Here is a 21,599-nt window from a genome sequence, read left to right as displayed (position 1 = left end):
TAAAAACAAAATGAGTCGGACACACCCAGGGTATATATAGTTCCAAGACTTTAATAGACCAATAACTATCTGAAATATGATTATAATCAATATCACAAAAAAGCACCATGCCGTTCATCATAGAGATAAACATAACCATACAACGGTATGTAGAATACATGTTACCATGGTGAGAGTAATAGCACTTACTTAACAAAGCCAATCATGCAAGACTTTAAATAATGGAAACGTGAACCCCCTTTACTTTAGAGTAGGTACCTGTTTTAAAATCTCTCATACATTTGTGACCTACACACACCCAGTAATAACCTCCGAAAAATGCATCCCTTTTTGAGAGTTAAACTGAATCCATATCATGCATATTGTCATGCCTTGCCCCTGTGTCGCACCACAATGGAATGTATTCACAATTCACATGAATTCCACTCTCATCCGTATAGAAAGGCTCTCTGTGTGAGGTTAATATGTTAAGCTACTCTCTAGTACTGCAATGCACTGTATATATTTAAACCATCTTCTAAGCACCTTATGATACTGACCAACACACAGGCTGGTCCTGTTATATCTCCAGTCACGTCCAGTTATGAGTATTCTCTTTGCTCTCTGTATGTACGTCACAACTAAGTACTGTGGCATGATTCTATTTACAATTCCCTTTATATAACTCTGAATACACTGTTTTCACTGGTATTGTTCACATTTCACCATCCTCATCATTTCCTTTCCGGGACATCCCATTGGAGGTATATTTTTCATTTTAGTAAGGTTTTCAAGCAAACAGGCTGGTGTCTATGTACTGTGTGGACATGAAGAGTGTGTGTGTGTGGGTGTGATGTTCTTGTCTGCTCTCTGCTCCTCCTCAGAATGCTTCTGCTTCTCCAGGTTCTCCATCTCCTCCAGCATCTCCTGGATAAGAGGAGGCATGGAACCTGGGATCTCCATCTTCAACGTCACCACTCGCTCAGCTCCTGTGTAATTAGAATGGAAAATGTAAATGACACTTTATAGAGTAGTAGAAGTGTTTCTTAACTCTTTCACTCTCATGAGAGGGGCATTTCCTTTATTTGTTCCTATTTAACCCACCTCCACCCAGCATGTCTGAAAGGGTTTTTACACAGACTAGGCTTGTTGCCCACACCGACATCCACAGGTCACCCCTGATTTTCTACTTCTCTCTTTACACTACATCCTTAAATTAGCGTTGGATGTGCACTGGTGTTGTAAAATCACAATATGCCATAACACCTGGTTATAACAGTCATGAAGCCAAGCCAACAGACTAAGGTCAAAGTAAGTGTCATGGTCGATAGGGAGTTGACCTCTAACCTTTGGCGCTGATGCTGCGCAGGTCGGTTATCTTCATGAGGACCTTGGGGAACATGAGGGGCATGCTGGGCCGCCGTTTACGGGAGTAGATCTTCAAGGCCTCCAGTAAGGGCTCTTGCAGGACCTCCACCTTAGACGGCTCCTCCAGGTCCTGGCGGTCTGACACAGGAGAGACATTGTCAGTGTGACACCGACACATCATTCATCTGCTAATTCAGCTCATATCTAGTTTGTGTGACAACACAAGAAATCTAAGGTAACTGAACTAAATGACTATTGACGTTGCACTCACTTCTGTCATCGTGAAGCGCTTTGAGAGACTAGTCAAGGATCATATCACCTCCACCCTACTTGATACCCTAGACCTACTCCAATTTGCTTACCTCCCCAATAGGTCCATTGACGATGCAATCGCCATCACACTGCCCTATCCCATCTAGAGGAATACCTATGTAAGAATGCTGTTCATTGACTATAGCTCAGAATTTAACGCCATAGTACCATCCAAACTTGTCATTAAGCTTGAGCCCCTGGGTCTCGACCCCGCCCTGTGCAACTGGGACCTGGACATCTGACGTGGCGCCCCCAGGTGGTGAGGGTAGGTAACAACATCTCCATCCCGCTGATCCTCAACACTGGGGCCCCACAAGGGTGCATTCTCAGACCCCTCCTGTACTCCCTGTTCACCCATGACTGTGTGGCCATGCACGCTTCCAACTCAATCATCAAGTTTGCAGACAACATTACAGTGGTAGGCTTGATTACCAACAACGACAAGACGACCTACAGGGAGGAGGTGCGGGCTCGGAGAGTGTGGTGTCAGGAAAATAACCTCTCACTCAACGTCAAAAAAACAAAGGAGATCATGGATTTCAGGAAACAGCAGAGCCCCCCCCCCCATCCACATTGACGGCACAGTAGTGAAGCTGAAACTGAAATGGTCCAACCACACAGAACAACAGTGCCTCTTCAACCTCAGGAGGCAGAAGAAATTTGGCCTGTCACCTAAAACACTCACAAACTTTTACAGATGCACAATTGAGAGCATCCTGTCGGGCTGCATCACCGCCTGGTACGGCAACTGCACCGCCTTCAACTGCAAGGCTCTCCAGAGGGTAGTGCGGTCTGCACAACGCATCACCGGGGGCCTGCCCTCCAGGACACCTACACCACCCAATGTCACAGGAAGGCCATAAAGATCATCAAGGACAACCACCACCCGAGGCACTGCCTGTTCACCCCGCTATCATCCAGAAGGCGAGGTCAGTACAGGTGCATCAAAGCAGGGACCGAGAGACTGAAAAACAACTTCTATCTCAAGGCCATCAGACTGTTAAACAGCCATCACTAACATTGAGTGGCTGCTGACAACATACAGACTGAAATCTCTGGCCACTGAAATAAATGGATTTAATAAAGGTATCACTAGTCACTTTAAACAATGCCACTTTATATAATGTTTACATACCCTACATTACTCATCTCATATGTATATACTGTACTCTATACCATCTACTGCATCTTGCCTATGCCGCACGGCCATCGCTCATCCATATATTTTTATGTACATATTCTTATTCATTCCTTTACACTTGTGTGTATTAGGTAGTGGTTGTGAATTTGTTAGATTACTTGTTCGATATTACTACATAGTCAGAACTAGAAGCACAAGCATTTCGCTACACTCACATTAACATCTGCTAACCATGTGTATGTGACCATTAAAAGTTGATTTGATTTGATATATGTATAATTTAACTACACCCACAGAAACTTCTATACACAAAAACGAGAGTGAGGTTAATTTATTAGAGTAAATAGTTTCAAATAAATGTACTAAAAGTACATCCATTCATAAAACCAAAAAAAATATTGTTTTATTAAAACTTTCTGACTGTACTGAAGCTATGGATAGTTGCAGTACCTCCAGACACCAGGCAGATGGCACTGAGGAGGCCACTTTCTGTGTCATCCATCTCCAAGGGCAGCAGCTGGCCAGCGAAGGTGAACACCTGGTCTGTGAGCGGGCCAAAGCCAGCGTTGTGGATCTGTGTACGGGTCAAGGTCAGCCCGTCTGAGAAGGTCATAGTGTCCTGGTCAGGAGTGTACCTTGTACAGATCCGCAGAATCTACAGGAGACATAAGGGTATAGAGAGTACAGAAAGGGACAGTATAGTCAGTATAGGAAAGGGTAATGGTGGGATGCATGTTCAAGAAGAGGGGGATGGAAATTAAAATACAAAGACATGAAAGACAGTTCAGGCAAAAAAAGCGAGAGAAGTATAGAGGTAAAACACAAACCTACATGGAGTCTGCATAAGAAAAAAGAGATGGAGGGATCACGTCGAGAGATAGAGAAAGACAGATCAGGTAGAGAGAGATAAACATATCAGGTAGAGAGAGATAGAGAAAGACAGATCAGGTAGAGAGAGATAAACATATCAGGTAGAGAGAGATAGAGAACGACAGATCAGGTAGAGAGAGATAAACATATCAGGTAGAGAGAGATAGAGAACGACAGATCAGGTAGAGAGAGATAAACATATCAGGTAGAGAGAGATAGAGAAAGACAGATCAGGTAGAGCGAGATAAACATATCAGGTAGAGAGAGATAGAGAAAGACAGATCAGGTAGAGAGAGATAGAGAAAGACAGATCAGGTAGAGAGAGATAAACATACCAGGTAGAGAGAGATAGAGAAAGACAGATCAGGTAGAGAGATAGAGAAAGAGAGACAGATCAGGTAGAGAGGGAGATAGAGAAAGCGATAGACATATCAGGTAGAGAGAGATAGAGAAAGATATATAGATCAGGTCGAGAGAGATAGAGAAAGAGATAGACAGATCAGGTAGAGAGAGATAGAGAAAGCGATAGACAGATCAGGTAGAGAGAGATAGAGAAATATAGTTAGATCAGGTCGAGAGAGATAGAGATAGAGATAGACAGATCAGGTAGATAAAGAGATAGACAGATCAGGTAGAGAGAGATATAGAAAGATATATAGATCAGGACAAGAGAGAAAGAGATAGATCAGGTAGAGAGAGATAGAGAAAGATAGATAGATCAGGTCAAAAGAGATAGACAGATGAGGTTGAGATAGATAGAGAAAGATAGATCAGGTAGAAAGAGATAGACAGATCAGGTCGAGAGAGGTAGAGAAAGATAGATCAGGTAGAAAGAGATAGACAGATCAGGTAGAGAGAGATAGGGAAAGAGATAGACAGATCAGGTAGAGAGAGATAGAGAAAGATAGATCAGGTAGAAAGAGATAGATAGATCAGGTAGAGAGAGAGATAGACAGATCAGGTAGAGAGAGATAGAGAAAGATAGATCAGGTAGAAAGAGATAGATAGATCAGGTAGAGAGAGATAGAGAAAGATAGATCAGGTAGAAATAGATAGATAGATCAGGTAGAGAGAGATAGAGAAAGACTCCTTAAAAACTCCTCCAAAACTCCTTAAAAAAACATTTGTAGCTTAAATAACGCTACATCATAGCAAGGCACTGAGTCAAGTTTCACAAACGGCCTAAATCACCATCAATCTGCACAGTAATTATCCCTGCACGCCTCATTAGAAACCACCTCAGTAATGTCAAATAAACATGATAACGCTTTGATTTCAGATGAAAGATTTCCCGTCGAGAAAATAGAGCCGTGAGTGAATCACCATGGTGCAGCTAGTGAGAATCTTCTAACCTTTGATGGTGCTGGAGAAGCACAGAGTTGACAATGAAAACCAGAAGATATGGGGAGATGAAAGAGAATTAAACATGCCTTCAGCGGTAACACTCTGTTACAACCCACCACCACTGTGTCTGTCTTCAGCACAAACGTATGCTGAGACAATGTGACAGCAGATCCATAGTGTCTGCCCCAAACAGCACACTGTGGCTGATAGACAATGTAACAGCAGGTCTATAGTGCCTGAAACGTTCCTGAACTCCACACAGGCCAGTTGATGAGGTGCCAGATGTGCTTTGGAGATGATGATGTGGCCGTACACACACATATACATCCCCTCACGCATACAGTATACACACACAAACGTACAGTACACACACACACACCACTCACCAGAATGTCCAGACAGGCCGCTTTGAGGAGGGTGATCTGGTCAGTTATAGTCAGGCCGGTGAAACCAGGAACCCGTTTGGCAAACTCCACAACCCTGATGATACATTTGGTGGCCAGCTCACTGAACTTATCCCACAGCCCCAGGTCCAACTGGATCCTAGTGTCTGAGCTTGAGTTCTATAGATGCATGGACGGGGGACGGGGAGGGTAAAGGAGAGATTAGAGAATAGGGGAGATAGAGGGAGGGAGAGAGAGGGGCAGGAAGACCGAGAGGGATGGGGATGAAGAGAGAGAAAATCATGAGAAAACAAAAAAGATAATTACTTGACACAATTGGAAAAAATTTACAAAAAAACTGAGCAAACTAGAATGCTATTTGGCCCTAAACAGAGAGTACACAGTGGCAGAATACCTGACCACTGTGACTGACCAAAAATTAAGGAAATCTTTCACTATGTACAGACTCAGTGAGCATAGCCTTGCTATTGAAAAAGGCTGCCAAAGGCAGACCCGGCTCTCAAGAGAAGACAGGCTATGTGCTCACTGCCCTCAAAATGAGGTGGAAACCGAGCTGCACTTCCTAACCTCCTGCCAAATGTATGAACATATTAGAGACACATATTTACCTCAGATTACACAGACCCACAAATAAATCAAAAACAAATCCAATTTTGATAAACTCCCATATCCACTGGGTGAAATTCCACAGTGTGCCATCACAGCAGCAACATTTGTGACCTGTTGCCACAAGAAAAGGGCAACCAGTGAAGAACAAACACCATTGTAAATACAACCTATATTTATGTTTATTTATTTCCCCTTTCGGGAAACTATTTGCACATCATTACATCATGGCATATAGACATAATGTGACATTTGAAATGTTGTTATTATTTTGGAACTTTTGTGAATGTAATGTTTACTATTACTGTTTAATTGTTTATTTCACTTTTGTTTATTATCTATTTCACTTGCTTTGGCAATGTAAACATATGTTTCCCATAACCAATACATTTAATTGAAAAGAAAGCAAGGAAAAGAAAAATAGTGAGAAAGAGAGAGAGGGAGACAGAGAGAGAGGGAGAGAGATGTAGAGAGAGAGAGTGAGAGAGAGAGAGAGAGAGAGGTAGAGAGACAGCGAGAGAGAGAGAGATGTAGAGAGAGAGACAGAGAGAGAGAGAGAGAGAGAGAGTGAGAGAGAGCGAGAGAGAGATGTAGAGAGACAGAGAGAGAGAGAGAGAGAGAGAGAGCAATTAGTTCTAAGTATATTCTCAACATTACAACCAGTATGATCCATTTAGATGACTGGATTATGGTACAGGGATAGTGCTTCTGAGCCTCAACAGAGACAGACCTACCCACAGAATTAAATGGAGTTCTATCCATGATACATGTAATATATACAGTTGAAGTCTGAAGTTTACATATCCCTTAGCCAAATACATTTAAACTCAGATTTTCATAATTCCTGACATTTGATCCAAGTAAAAATTCCCTGTTTTAGGTCAGTTAGGATCACCACTTTATTTTAAGAATGTGAAATGAAAGGATAATAGTAGAGAGAATGATTTATTTCAGATTTTATTTATTTCATCACATTCCCAGTGGGTCAGACGTTTACATACACTCAATTAGTATTTGGTAGCATTGGCTTTAAATTGTTTAACTTTGGTCAAACGTTTTGGGTAGCCTTCCACAAGCTTCCCACAATAAGTTGGGTGAATTTTGGCCCATTCTTCCTGACAGAGCTGGTGTAACTGAGTCAGGTTTGTAGGCCTCCTTGCTCGCTCACACACTTCAGTTCTGCCTACAAATTCTCTATAGGATTGAGGTCAGGGCTTTGTGGTGGCCACTCCAATACCTTGACATTGTTGTCCTTAAGCCATTTTGCCACAACTTTGGAAGTATGCTTGAGGTCATTGTCCATTTGGAAGACCCATTTGCGACCAAGCTTTAACTTCCTGACTGATGTCTTGAGATGTTGGTACAATATATCCACAACATATTCCTTCCTCATGATGCCATCTATTTTGTGAAGTGCACCAGTACCTCCTGCAGCAAACCACCCCCACAACATGATGCTGCTGGTGTCCTTCGGCTTGCAAGCCTCCCCCTTTTTCCTCCAAACATAACAATGGTCATTATGACCAAACAGTTATGTTTTTGTTTCATCAGACCAGAGGACATTTCTCCAAAAAGTACGATCTTTGTCCCCATGTGCAGTTGCAAACTATAGTCTGGCTTTTTTTATGGCGGTTTTGGAGCAGTGGCTTCTTCCTTGCTGAGCGGCCTTTCAGGTTATGTCGATATAGGCCTCGTTTTACTGTGGATATAGATAATTTTGTACCTGTTTCCTCCAGCATCTTCCCAAGGTCCTTTGCTGTTGTTTTGGGATTGATTTGCACTTTTCGCACCAAAGTACGTTCATCTCTAGGAGACAGAATGCGTCTCCTTCCTGAGCGGTATGATGGCTGCGTGGTCCCATGGTGTTTATACTTGCGTACTATTGTTTGTACAAATGAACGTGGTACCTTCAGGTGTTTGGAAATTGCTCCCAAGGATGAACCAGACTTGTGGAGGTCTAGAATATTTTTTCTGAGGTCTTGGCTGATTTCTTTTGATTTTCCCATGATGTCAAGCAAAGAGGCACTGAGTTTGAAGGTGGGCATTGAAATACATCCACAGGTACACCTCCAATTGACTCAAATGATGTCAATTAGCCTATCAGAAGCTTCAAAAGCCATGACATTATTTTCTGGAATTTTCCAAGCCGTTTAAAGGCACAGTCAACTTAGTGTATGTATACTTCTAATCCACTGGAATTGTGATACAGTGAATTATAAGTGAAATAATCTGTCTGTTAACAATTGTTGGAAAAATGACTTGTGTCATGTACAAAGTAGATGTCATAACCGAATTGCCAAAACTATAGTTTGTTAACAAGAAATTTGTAGAGTGGTTGAAAAATGAGTTTGGAATGACTCCAACCTAATTGTATGTAAACTTCTGACTTCAACTGTATATATGGTGCCAACATGGCAGTGGCTGTTACTCACTGTAGTGTATTTGCCCAACTGGCAGAGGGAAGGGAAGGTCTCTCTATGAGCCCTACAGATTTTCTCCACTATACAGCCCAGTTCTGCTGTCAGCTCATATGTCTCGATGATGGTCATCTTGGGAGTCTCCTTCTTCTCCTTCCTCTTACTCCGGTCATTCCTGACAGCTGGGAAGAGAGGTTGAAATATGAACGGAGATAACTCCCGAAAAAATTTGAAATTGAATTTGTTGCAATAGCTAAGTTGGTTGGATCATGGTGCTTGTAACACAATACCTCTGGTGTGATTTCCCTTGTGGGCAACACCTGCAGAATATATAGTAGGTGTTAACAGTAAAGAGTCTGTTAAAAGACCATATTTTTCTCAACAAGCCATGCACATTTACCAATGAGTGTCTTAAGTAATGTAAAATAGTCATGTTATACCTTCCACCTGATCTATAAATCACGTCAACATTTCAACCATTGGTTTTCAACACAGGCCACTCGTTTCACTGAGCCGGATCTCAGGGAGAGATCCATCTTATGCACCTGGTCTCCTCAGACAGGCACATGCCTCAGACAGATCTGTTCAGTAAATGGATAGTGTACTCTAGTCTGCCCTACTTCCTGCAATCATTGTGTAAAACCTTCCCTCTGGGCTGCATTACATACGAGTCAGTGACAACGGCAGACAATGGCACAGTAATATTAGTAGCCGTTACATTCCAGCCACAAGGCCACAAGGCTGATGCGTGTGCTGATGGATTTATGTATTGCTGACATGCTGGGTAGAAGAGATGAATGACATTCAGAATAGCAGGCATCCATCACCATGACACCATCCCCCTACCCACAACAGAGATTGTATCTGGGTCAGTGCGCCTTCTGGGAAATGGTGTTTGAAGTGCTGTCATGTGTTTGGACAGCGGAGGTGGAATTAGTTTTCTTGGAAAACGTTGGGACAGCAGAAGCATTGACATGATTAGACAGGTTTTTAGGTACGGGGCCTTCAGAAACTTTTCACACCCTTTGACGTTTTCCACATTTTGTTGAGTTAAAACTAACTCTGCGTGCAATAATCATTACACTTTGGATGAATCAATACACCCAGTCACTGCCAAGATACAGGCGTCCTTGACAGCGCTGATGGAGAGGATGGAAACCGCTCAGGGATTTCACCATGAGGCTAATGGGGATTTGAGACCAGTTACAGAGTTTAATGGCTGTGATCGGAGAAAACTGAGGATGGATCAACAACATTGTAGTTACTCCAAACTACTAACCTAAATGACGGAGTGAATAGAAGGAAACCTGTACAGAATAAAAAATATTCCAAAACAGTCTCTAAGGGCTTTGCAAACCTGGATTGTACAATATTTGCACATTATTCTTTAAAAAATTCTTCAAGTTCTGTCAAATTGGATGTTGATCATTGCAAGACAGACATTTTCAAGTCTTGCCATAGATTTTCAAGACGATTTAAGTCAAATTACCCAGAAAGACTGTAATCTCCGCCAAAGGTGATTCTAAAATGTATTTACTCAGGGGGTTGAATACTTATCTAATCAAAAAATATGAGCATTTTATTTTCCATTAAGTAAAAAAAAACGTATAATTTCTCTTACACTTTGACATTTCACATTATTTTGTGTAGATCCTTGACAAAAAAATGACAATTAAAGTTGCACTATGCAGAAAGTTACATATGGTCACAATCCATTTTAATTCCACTTTGTAACACACCAAAATGTGGGGGGAAATTAAGGGGTGTGAATACGTTCTGAAGGAGTATTTTGGGTAAGAGTTTTAGGAAAAAGTTTGGGAATATTGCATAGCAGTGTTTAGCAGTTTTGGGGTATATTACAGAGGAGTTGGGCGTTGTTTAGAAATGCTGCTCTTCAGTGGTTGAATGGAGACACTCTGAAATATTATTGACACTTACACTCCCTGGACATGCCCGCGGCGAAGCACCTCTGTAGCCGGCAGTACTGACAGCGGTTCCTGGTGATCTTATTGATGATGCAGTTACTGTCCCGGTGGCACGTGTAAACCATGTTCTTCTGGACACTTCTACGGAAGAAACCCTGGGAGCCACCAACGGAAAGAATAATATGCTTTCAATAGAGAAGACATCTTGTACTTTCAGCTTCCAGCAGTTATCAGCAGTTATCAGTCTGAAAGGAGCTCGAATGTCTTTGTAGGTGATGTAGTAGTGTTATTACATCACCCTCTGAATACATGTATCCTTCTAAAATGAGGACCTTAAAGGCACACTTCGGGAATTTTGGTATCTACGATTTCATCTGACTCCAGGGATGTAGATAAAGGGCCTCATTGCCAAAATCCCCAAGTATTCCTTCAACATCAACATGTGCTTTCCATATGCAAAGAAGAAAAAAACGACTTTTAAATACTTCATATATAATGAATGACTGTTATCAAACAATCACAATGAAACAACAGGCCAAATGCAACCAGAATCATGTTGTGAAACACGTCAATAGTATAGGGTGTAGCAGGGTAACACCACACATGTTGTGAAACACGTCAATAGTATAGGGTGTAGCAGGGTAACACAACACATGTTGTGAAACATGTCAATAGTATAGGGTGTAGCAGGGTAACACAACACATGTTGTGAAACATGTCAATAGTATAGGGTGTAGCAGGGTAACACAACACATGTTGTGAAACATGTCAATAGTATAGGGTGTAGCAGGGTAACACCACACATGTTGTGAAACACGTCAATAGTATAGGGTGTAGCAGGGTAACACAACACATGTTGTGAAACATGTCAATAGTTTAAGGTGTAGCAGGGTAACACAACACATGTTGTGAAACACGTCAATAGTATAGGGTGTAGCGGGGTAACACCACACATGTTGTGAAACACGTCAATAGTATAGGGTGTAGCAGGGTAACACCACACGTGTTGTGAAACACGTCAATAGTATAGGGTGTAGCGGGGTAACACCACACATGTTGTGAAACACGTCAATAGTATAGGGTGTAGCAGGGTAACACCACACATGTTGTGAAACACGTCAATAGTATAGGGTGTAGCGGGGTAACACCACACATGTTGTGAAACACGTCAATAGTATAGGGTGTAGCGGGGTAACACCACACGTGTTGTGAAACACGTCAATAGTATAGGGTGTAGCAGGGTAACACCACACATGTTGTGAAACACGTCAATAGTATAGGGTGTAGCGGGGTAACACCACACATGTTGTGAAACACGTCAATAGTATAGGGTGTAGCGGGGTAACACCACACATGTTGTGAAACACGTCAATAGTATAGGGTGTAGCAGGGTAACACCACACATGTTGTGAAACACGTCAATAGTTTAAGGTGTAGCAGGGTAACACAACACATGTTGTGAAACACGTCAATAGTTTAAGGTGTAGCAGGGTAACACAACACATGTTGTGAAACACGTCAATAGTATAGGGTGTAGCAGGGTAACACCACACATGTTGTGAAACACGTCAATAGTATAGGGTGTAGCAGGGTAACACCACACATGTTGTGAAACACGTCAATAGTATAGGGTGTAGCAGGGTAACACCACACATGTTGTGAAACACGTCAATAGTATAGGGTGTAGCAGGGTAACACAACACATGTTGTGAAACACGTCAATAGTATAGGGTGTAGCAGGGTAACACCACACGTGTTGTGAAACACGTCAATAGTATAGGGCGTAGCAGGGTAACACCACACATGTTGTGAAACACGTCAATAGTTTAAGGTGTAGCAGGGTAACACAACACATGTTGTGAAACACGTCAATAGTATAGGGTGTAGCAGGGTAACACCACACATGTTGTGAAACACGTCAATAGTATAGGGTGTAGCAGGGTAACACCACACATGTTGTGAAACACGTCAATAGTATAGGGTGTAGCAGGGTAACACCACACATGTTGTGAAACACGTCAATAGTATAGGGTGTAGCAGGGTAACACAACACATGTTGTGAAACACGTCAATAGTATAGGGTGTAGCAGGGTAACACCACACGTGTTGTGAAACACGTCAATAGTATAGGGCGTAGCAGGGTAACACCACACATGTTGTGAAACACGTCAATAGTTTAAGGTGTAGCAGGGTAACACAACACATGTTGTGAAACACGTCAATAGTATAGGGTGTAGCGGGGTAACACCACACATGTTGTGAAACACGTCAATAGTTTAAGGTGTAGCAGGGTAACACAACACATGTTGTGAAACACGTCAATAGTTTAAGGTGTAGCAGGGTAACACAACACATGTTGTGAAACACGTCAATAGTATAGGGTGTAGCAGGGTAACACCACACATGTTGTGAAACACGTCAATAGTATAGGGTGTAGCAGGGTAACACCACACATGTTGTGAAACACGTCAATAGTATAGGGTGTAGCAGGGTAACACCACACATGTTGTGAAACACGTCAATAGTATAGGGTGTAGCAGGGTAACACAACACATGTTGTGAAACACGTCAATAGTATAGGGTGTAGCAGGGTAACACCACACGTGTTGTGAAACACGTCAATAGTATAGGGCGTAGCAGGGTAACACCACACATGTTGTGAAACACGTCAATAGTTTAAGGTGTAGCAGGGTAACACAACACATGTTGTGAAACACGTCAATAGTATAGGGTGTAGCAGGGTAACACAACACATGTTGTGAAACACGTCAATAGTATAGGGTGTAGCAGGGTAACACCACACGTGTTGTGAAACACGTCAATAGTATAGGGCGTAGCAGGGTAACACCACACATGTTGTGAAACACGTCAATAGTTTAAGGTGTAGCAGGGTAACACAACACATGTTGTGAAACACGTCAATAGTATAGGGTGTAGCAGGGTAACACCACACATGTTGTGAAACACGTCAATAGTATAGGGTGTAGCAGGGTAACACCACACATGTTGTGAAACACGTCAATAGTATAGGGTGTAGCAGGGTAACACCACACATGTTGTGAAACACGTCAATAGTATAGGGTGTAGCAGGGTAACACCACACATGTTGTGAAACACGTCAATAGTTTAAGGTGTAGCAGGGTAACACAACACATGTTGTGAAACACGTCAATAGTATAGGGTGTAGCGGGGTAACACCACACATGTTGTGAAACACGTCAATAGTTTAAGGTGTAGCAGGGTAACACAACACATGTTGTGAAACACGTCAATAGTTTAAGGTGTAGCAGGGTAACACAACACATGTTGTGAAACACGTCAATAGTATAGGGTGTAGCAGGGTAACACCACACATGTTGTGAAACACGTCAATAGTATAGGGTGTAGCAGGGTAACACCACACATGTTGTGAAACACGTCAATAGTATAGGGTGTAGCAGGGTAACACCACACATGTTGTGAAACACGTCAATAGTATAGGGTGTAGCAGGGTAACACAACACATGTTGTGAAACACGTCAATAGTATAGGGTGTAGCAGGGTAACACCACACGTGTTGTGAAACACGTCAATAGTATAGGGCGTAGCAGGGTAACACCACACATGTTGTGAAACACGTCAATAGTTTAAGGTGTAGCAGGGTAACACAACACATGTTGTGAAACACGTCAATAGTATAGGGTGTAGCAGGGTAACACCACACATGTTGTGAAACACGTCAATAGTATAGGGTGTAGCAGGGTAACACCACACATGTTGTGAAACACGTCAATAGTATAGGGTGTAGCAGGGTAACACCACACATGTTGTGAAACACGTCAATAGTATAGGGTGTAGCAGGGTAACACCACACATGTTGTGAAACACGTCAATAGTATAGGGTGTAGCAGGGTAACACCACACATGTTGTGAAACACGTCAATAGTATAGGGTGTAGCAGGGTAACACCACACATGTTGTGAAACACGTCAATAGTATAGGGTGTAGCGGGGTAACACCACACATGTTGTGAAACACGTCACACGTCAATAGTATAGGGTGTAGCAGGGTAACACCACACATGTTGTGAAACACGTCAATAGTATAGGGTGTAGCGGGGTAACACCACACATGTTGTGAAACACGTCAATAGTATAGGGTGTAGCGGGGTAACACCACACATGTTGTGAAACACGTCAATAGTATAGGGTGTAGCAGGGTAACACCACACATGTTGTGAAACACGTCAATAGTATAGGGTGTAGCAGGGTAACACCACACATGTTGTGAAACACGTCAATAGTATAGGGTGTAGCAGGGTAACACCACACATGTTGTGAAACACGTCAATAGTATAGGGTGTAGCAGGGTAACACCACACATGTTGTGAAACACGTCAATAGTATAGGGTGTAGCAGGGTAACACCACACGTGTTGTGTCTGACGCACTGTCCTGTTCATAGTCAGTCAATAGTATCCCGGCACATGAGCAGTTTATCAGGGCCAAGATTCAGGCCCTTTAGTGATACTAGTATTTGCTCTGGGTCAACACGGCAGTCAAACAGTCCCTAGTGGCCTTGAGTCTACTCTTTAGGGTTAAAACAGTAGGTTGAGTAACGTTACATAGTAGTATTGTAAGTTGGGATACTTCTGGGCAACAGAAGCTTTATTTTTTATTTGTAAGCCCCCGTCCCCGCAGGAGGCCTTTTGCCTTTTGGTAGGCCGTCATTGTAAATAAGAATTTGTTCTAAACTGACTTGCCTAGTTAATAAAGGTTAAATAAAAAAATGTAAATACATCTCTATATGCTATATTTATTTTGGAGTAAAAAAATATCTGATTTTTAATTTGAACACCTAAATAGATCTGCCAGGTCAGACCAATACGTGTATCAACAGACACCAACTGATATTTCTAAAGCATGCCATTTCCACTTTCGACCTGCTACAGTTGAGAAAACGAACAATCGACAAATCTCTTTCATGCAGCTCCTTCTACGAGGTCCCCCTCCAGGGCAGGAGAGATAAGCTCCATTCTCACTTTCTCCACTAAACTGTCAGCGGGAAAACTCTGTAACTAACGCCACTTCTCATCTCTAACACAGATGTGATCTCACACTTAATCTATAATTAGGATAATTGCCTTTCGTCTTGTTCTGAAAGACACTGAGGAGAGAATGTCATCTGTAGTCATGGTCTCCTCCATGCTCTTGGTATTGTTCACAGTGCTGCCCATCAATTATTTACCTTCTCTCTGTGGAGCCTTCTGTTGCCCGAGCGTTCAGCTCGCGCGGAGGGCCAATCGGCCTAGCTTTCATGAACAATTGTGTTAACACCTACTCACTATAGCTCACTGCCATGGACCATCAAAGGGTGATAGAGGGGGGGACATTTGAGAACCCCAGAGAATAGTGGGAATCGTGTGTGTGTGTGTGGTGTTTGTTGCAGTTTCTCGCACTACATATCCACATCCCAGGTGAATTAGGTCTGGGATTGAACTCCAAAGTAGAAATGAACATGCTGAATACGTTGAAACCGCTGAAGAAATAAAAGTGGAATTTATTCATCATTTGAGCAGTCAGATGGTTTTCACGATATGTACATGGCCAGTCTGGTCCCTTACCTTGCAGCCCTCACAAGCACTGACGCCATAGTGGTAGCCTGAGGACTTGTCTTGGCACACGAAGCAGGGTTTGTAGGTGCGAGGAGGGGGCAGAGGTGAGAGAGGACTGGCGAACAGGTCCTCTGAGCTGGAGCTCTGGGTTTCCACAGCTGCTGACACACAGGAGGGATAGAGGGAGAGAGGTAGAAAGGAAGAGAGGGAGAGAGGGATGATGAGGCGCTGGGAAGAATGACAGGCACTGAGTGTTGGGAGTGAGATGAGGGCTGCCACTGCATAAACTCTAAAATGGCCTCCTTTCCTTGTCGCCTTTCTATCATAAGCTGTGACTGAGTTTTCATCATTTTTCTGTCACTTTAATTCACAAAAATCTCTACCGTGGAGACAAGGAGGAGAGAAGAGTAATATTCGGACAAAGCTGGGAGAAGGAGAAAATTCCAATGCAGCTGCTGAAAATGCGGTCATACATCGAATTTATGTAGCTTAATGTTCTTCAAACAGTAACGCGTTGAAGTAAAACAGTATTTAATCCCTAAAAACTGTTGAAATATCAAATAAATTGGATTATGTCTTTGGGCCTCCTCTTATATATTCGAGGACCAACAGTTATTTCTATGGTCAGTAAACATTCTGCAAAGTGACTACGCAACATAGCATTCAAGCCATTTTTTTGTTTTTTCAACCAAACAAATAACAGAAAAGTGCTTAGGCATCTTTTATCTTTTATTAGTATACAAATACTAATTTCTACGGCCGGTAAACATTGTACTGAGGAACTCAGCCACAGAACTATCTCTATGGAAAACGAATCCCGAATTTACTGTAGCTGAGCTGATAACACAGATCATGTCAGCCCACAGTGCCAAGTCCACTTGTGTTCCCGAGGACATGTTGAGGCCTTGTGTTGATAGGCATATCTGACCGAGATAATGTTCAGGTTTTCTTTTCAGACTTCTGTGTCGTCCTTTTCACAGAGAGTGCAAAAGGGTGAAGAAGAGGCCAGATACAGTCATACTATTCCAATGCCATACTTTGTGGGAAAATGACGACAGCAGACACTCTTAAGACATCTCTTCAGTTTTATAGAGGGCCCCCACTGTGACAGGGCAAGCATCCCTGCTGGCTTCTTATCACCTCTGCCATAAAAGCACATAGTGTCCAGATCAGTGACAGATCACTAAAAAAAGGCAAATTGAGGGGACAAAAATAGAACATGTCCTTATATCCATCCCCTTGAACCCGTGGCCTCCAGTTGAACCTACCCTCGCCGGGTCAAACAAGAGAACACACCCATTAGCAAGTATTCTCTCCACTGCGAAACAATGGAGGCGCATGCCACAAGATCAACTGACTGATGATGAAGCAGTGGAATATTAAGCTAGACTAAGTGGTTTGGAGGGGGAGGGGGGTGCTCATCCACATTTATTAAGAGAGAAACTGGTAACGCGTAAAGTTTGAAGATGTGTGCCACGATCTGCTTCCACTATGTCAAAGGAAAGTCACTTTCTCTGCGCGCTATCCCAATGCTATCCCAGTGCTATCCCAATGCTATCCCAATGCTATCCCAGTGCTATCCCAATGCTATCCCAATGCTATCACAATGCTATCCCAATGCTATCACACTCTCACTGAGGTCTTTTGGGGGACTTTTAGGGCTGGATGCTGAAAGTAAAGGCAATCTGTAGTGAGGGAATGTCTGTGTGTTGTGAGTAGGTCAATTCCTCAGTGAAATCCAAACACCCTTAACATTACATTTGTAAACAGGAACAATAATTATGGGCATTAGGATATCAGCACTGGCCATACAACATGAATGTACTCGCAGAATAGCCAAAGTGATGAACGAGGTAAATATATGATTGTTTTCCAACAACTACTTTGCTGTGGGTGAGACAAGCCAAGCAGTCTGGGTCTCGTCTGACCTCCTGTTGGTGACCGTCCACTGAACCCTCGGTGACCTCCAGTGACCGTCCTGACCACTGACCACATTGGCTGTGCTTCGGTTGAGATGCTCCTCCATCTGCAAACACTGAGCGCTGCCAGAGAAGGTCTAATGTTGTAACTGGCTTTGGTGCTGCCTTCGAAATGCTTTTGATATCGCAGAAAATATAAGGACCATAATGTCGTGGGAAGCCCTTGAGACTGACTGTCAGAAGCACACCGGTGTTGGATAAATGAAAATCTCAGAAGAGACAGCTAGCTAGATCAACCATCAGATAGAGGAAACCAAAGGTATCTGATTGGAATTTGACTTCCTAATCTGGTCTGTAAATATCAACAACTAGTTGAGGAAATGGTCTCCCGAGTGGCGCAGCGGTCTAAGGCACTGCTTCTCAGTGCTAGAGGAGTCACTACAGACCCTGGTTTGATTCCAGGCTGTATCACAACCGGCTGTGATTGGGAGTCCCATAGGGCGGCGCACAATTGGCCCAGCGTCGTCCGGGTTTGGGTTTGGCGGGGGTTGGCCGTCATTGTAAATAAGAATTTGTTCTTAACTGACTTGCCTAGGTAAATAAAGGTTAAATACAACATTTAATAAAGAGGGACAGTGAATGTAGTAGGCGACAACAGAGGCGTGACAAGTCTTATAAGAGTGCAGATTTTATGGCCAATTCATTATCAATGGGTTCACTGTAATAATCCATGTATTATTGATTTAGGATAACAAGTAAGTATACTGATTGATTGCACAACGGTGAATTCATTCCATAAACTAGGAGGTAGGCTTACCAATATTAAACTAATGCAATCATCAGTTGCAACAAAGCAAACAATATGCATATGTAAAATAACAACAATATCGACCATATTCCTTTGCTATAAAGGCACAATCTGTCTTCCCCCCCAGCCAAATAGCAGCCCTGTCACTTGGTTTGCTATAAAACTGAGGGATTGGCCTGGAGAAATGTAACCACTCTCTGATTATCAATGAAGCTATGGATGCAAGGACTGACAGTTATATCAACATTATAGTTTGAAACATATTTTGAACTATACATTGTTTACAAAGGCGTTATTTACAAATGGAGTAAAAAAAAAAAGCAACCTTATATTTTGGGTTATAGAGTAATACACTTGCACTGAACGCATTAGGCATTTATAAATTATTCTTCAAGATTCAATGGGTATCATTAATTGAACTGACCATAAAAATCAGTAAATATTGCAGACCGCACCTTTAACTTTCACGTGTAGGCCTACATAAATGCTGTTGTGTGTTATTTTTTGTTTAAGCTTGATTTTACTGTGCAGGCTTCTGTATTGAATTTGATGTAGGCCCTATATCTGAAATAATTGTATCATTTGTGTTGATTTGAACTAGATATGACATCAATGACATATTCAGAAAGATATATGAATAAATGCCATCGAACTACAGCCTCTGGAAAAAAAGATGGTAGCCTGCATACAACATGACCTAAATAAATATGTTACATTGTTTTTGGATTAAAGACGCAATGATACAGGACTGCACAGGGAACAGTTTAGGCTACAATGTACGAACAATTGACGCAAGGAATAGGCTATATTATAAACAGTGCATCAAAGGTGTGAGAAGAAGATACAACTGGATATATCATGTCAAGTCTCACGTTCAGTCTTTCAAACAAATACTTCGATTTAGTAAAGAGTAAAACAGTTGGCAACTGAGGGATTATTACTTAAACCCTTAAATAGACTAAATAAAAATAAAGCTTCACCTACATTGCGCGACCCGATGAATTTGCCAATCCGTTTCTGTTAGTCCAGTGAAGCATGCGGTTTGAGATGGTTCCTGGAGCATACAAGGACTTGCAGTATAGAAGTCCAGCGTTTCCCCTGGACCAACTGCGAGAAAATCCATATAGTCAAACATGGTTTTCTATAACATTAGTGTAAGGCCGAGTCCTTATCAAGATGCGTCAGGATCTAAAGAAATGGAACAAATGGAATGCAACTGTCCTTAATTCGCACGCCCAAGTAGGATTCTGTTTTCCCTCTCAGTCAAGCGTATGATGGACATTTTTGTTCAAAGTTTGTAATTGACCAAAATTATATTTTATTAATTTGAGTCGATGCAAAAATATCTACAGTTGTATGCGGGCGCCGAGAGAAGATTTCCATCGATGGATTCATTCAAAAAATATTTGCGTCCATCGCGCGCAGGGGGCTCAGCAAAATAGTCCGTCCCTGTGAAAACCTGACAAAAACAGAATAGTAGGCTATTTTACATAACAAAGTTTGTTTTGGAGTTCTTAGCTCCCATTTATTGACGAATGGGTTATGTTGTCTCTACACAACCACTTCATACTAGTTATGTCACAGGGACCGATTGAATTGCCTAATATATGCGGGTGAACTTTCCATGAACCTTTTTGGCGGCCGCTAACCTGCAAATGACCCAAACACTGTCTGACATCACCAAGTACAACGATTCCCTCACCAGACGAGATAGACGACAATATTTTGTGTGCGCTTGGGTAGAATGTTAGGTAAATGGTAGTAGAAATACAGTGTGCGAGCAAGTTGTATGATTCTGACTTTCTTCATTGATTTCACACGTTTTACTGATTATTGAAATGGCATGTCTTTGGGAAGTCTGACACGATAGAATATAATGAAATACAACTGAACAGAATAATATAAAATAGATACTTGGAAAAACACACTTTTCAAAATGTAGGCTATCTAGCAACCATGTGCAATCATCTAAGTCTCACCCTGTGAGTAAGTGGAAGCTAGGCTGTCTTTCATATCTGGAAAGTAGGCCTAATAGTAATGAACTAGGCCCTACTCTTTTGTTCCACAGTAAAGCCAATTGCGTAATCTATACTTAAAAATTGAACTAAATGTTTCTGTAAGTGTACATCTTGGGTGGGTGAGATAGATAAGCAGTTCAAAGATTGAACCGTGTTATAACAAAGATTTCAAAGGCTATTCTCTATGCTCTCACATCAGCAGAAAACATGATAAGAAAATGATAGAGCTTTGAGCTAAAGATAGCGATGGAATGAAATAGAAAGGAAAGGTCAGTAGAGGTATGTAGATTCTAACTTGAAATATGTCATATTCCTCGTCTTTAAGTTGAACCTAAAATAACAAGGCAATCTCAGATAAGGAACCTTAAAGCCCCAGTCTGTAAGATTTACGGTAATTTTAACTGAAGAAGTATACCCCTTGATTTTAAAGAACAGATATGACAATTTAAATACTTCAATGAGTAGTACAACTGCCTTTCCTAGCAAAAAGACTACACACATTTGGCACACCTTTACAATATTATGCATCTCACAGTGTGTGACTTTAAAGCTGATTTGTGTTGTTGATTTTAATAATATATTTTCCCTGAGAATGTGTGGTTTTGTAAGCGAAAAGGTGGTTAAGGCAAATTCAGAACCTGTACCTGTCAGAAAAGGACACCTCAGTTGTCTCTTTTGAAGGGACACTCAGAATTCAATAAAATGACAAGAGTCGAAAATAAAACTAATATGGAGGATGTCACAGTATTGGCATTTTGTTATCTAAACTACCATGTCTCTGGAAAATCAATACTCTTTAGCTTCCATTTTTCTTAATCCATGTCTTCTTCCATTTCTAATTCCTGCCATAAGGAAGACAAATTCACTGAGAGAGAGCATCATAATTAAATCTAGTG

General features: G+C 41.9%; 1 protein-coding gene across 2 annotated transcripts; it reads right to left on the bottom strand.

Annotated features, from left to right (window-relative positions):
- Nucleotides 1–748: 748 nt before the first annotated feature.
- Nucleotides 749–20,265, bottom strand: LOC139392838 (retinoic acid receptor beta-like). 2 transcript variants are annotated; one of them, XM_071141136.1, is made up of 9 exons: nt 19,670–19,959; nt 15,968–16,116; nt 10,380–10,521; nt 8,732–8,761; nt 8,457–8,623; nt 5,401–5,577; nt 3,251–3,455; nt 1,327–1,485; nt 749–968 (listed from the first exon to the last, which is right to left on the bottom strand). In XM_071141136.1, the coding sequence occupies exons 1-9, from the start codon at nt 19,818–19,820 to the stop codon at nt 790–792; spliced, it is 1,359 nt and encodes a 452-aa protein (XP_070997237.1). In that variant the 5' UTR covers nt 19,821–19,959; the 3' UTR covers nt 749–789. The 2 variants fall into 2 exon arrangements, with proteins under 2 accessions (XP_070997237.1, XP_070997246.1); XM_071141145.1 differs by lacking the exon at nt 8,732–8,761 and having other exon boundaries at nt 19,670–20,265.
- Between the last annotated feature and the right edge of the window lie 1,334 nt (nt 20,266–21,599).

This window comes from Oncorhynchus clarkii, chromosome 3, assembly GCF_045791955.1.
Source record: "Oncorhynchus clarkii lewisi isolate Uvic-CL-2024 chromosome 3, UVic_Ocla_1.0, whole genome shotgun sequence".
Classification (NCBI taxonomy): Eukaryota; Metazoa; Chordata; class Actinopteri; order Salmoniformes; family Salmonidae; genus Oncorhynchus; species Oncorhynchus clarkii.
Note: the sequence above shows the minus strand (reverse complement) of the source record. Positions and strands in the feature narration are given on the sequence as shown.

Excerpts from the sequence above, each read along its gene's own strand:
- LOC139392838 (XM_071141136.1), bottom strand. The coding sequence starts at position 19,820 with ATGTTTGACTATATGGATTTTCTCGCAGTTGGTCCAGGGGAAACGCTG. Across the intron at positions 8,762-10,379 it reads CGCGGGCATGTCCAGGGAGT|GTGTTGCCCACAAGGGAAAT; the intron begins GTAAGTGTCAAT and ends TATATTCTGCAG. Across the intron at positions 1,486-3,250 it reads CATCTGCCTGGTGTCTGGAG|ACCGCCAGGACCTGGAGGAG; the intron begins GTACTGCAACTA and ends CTCCTGTGTCAG.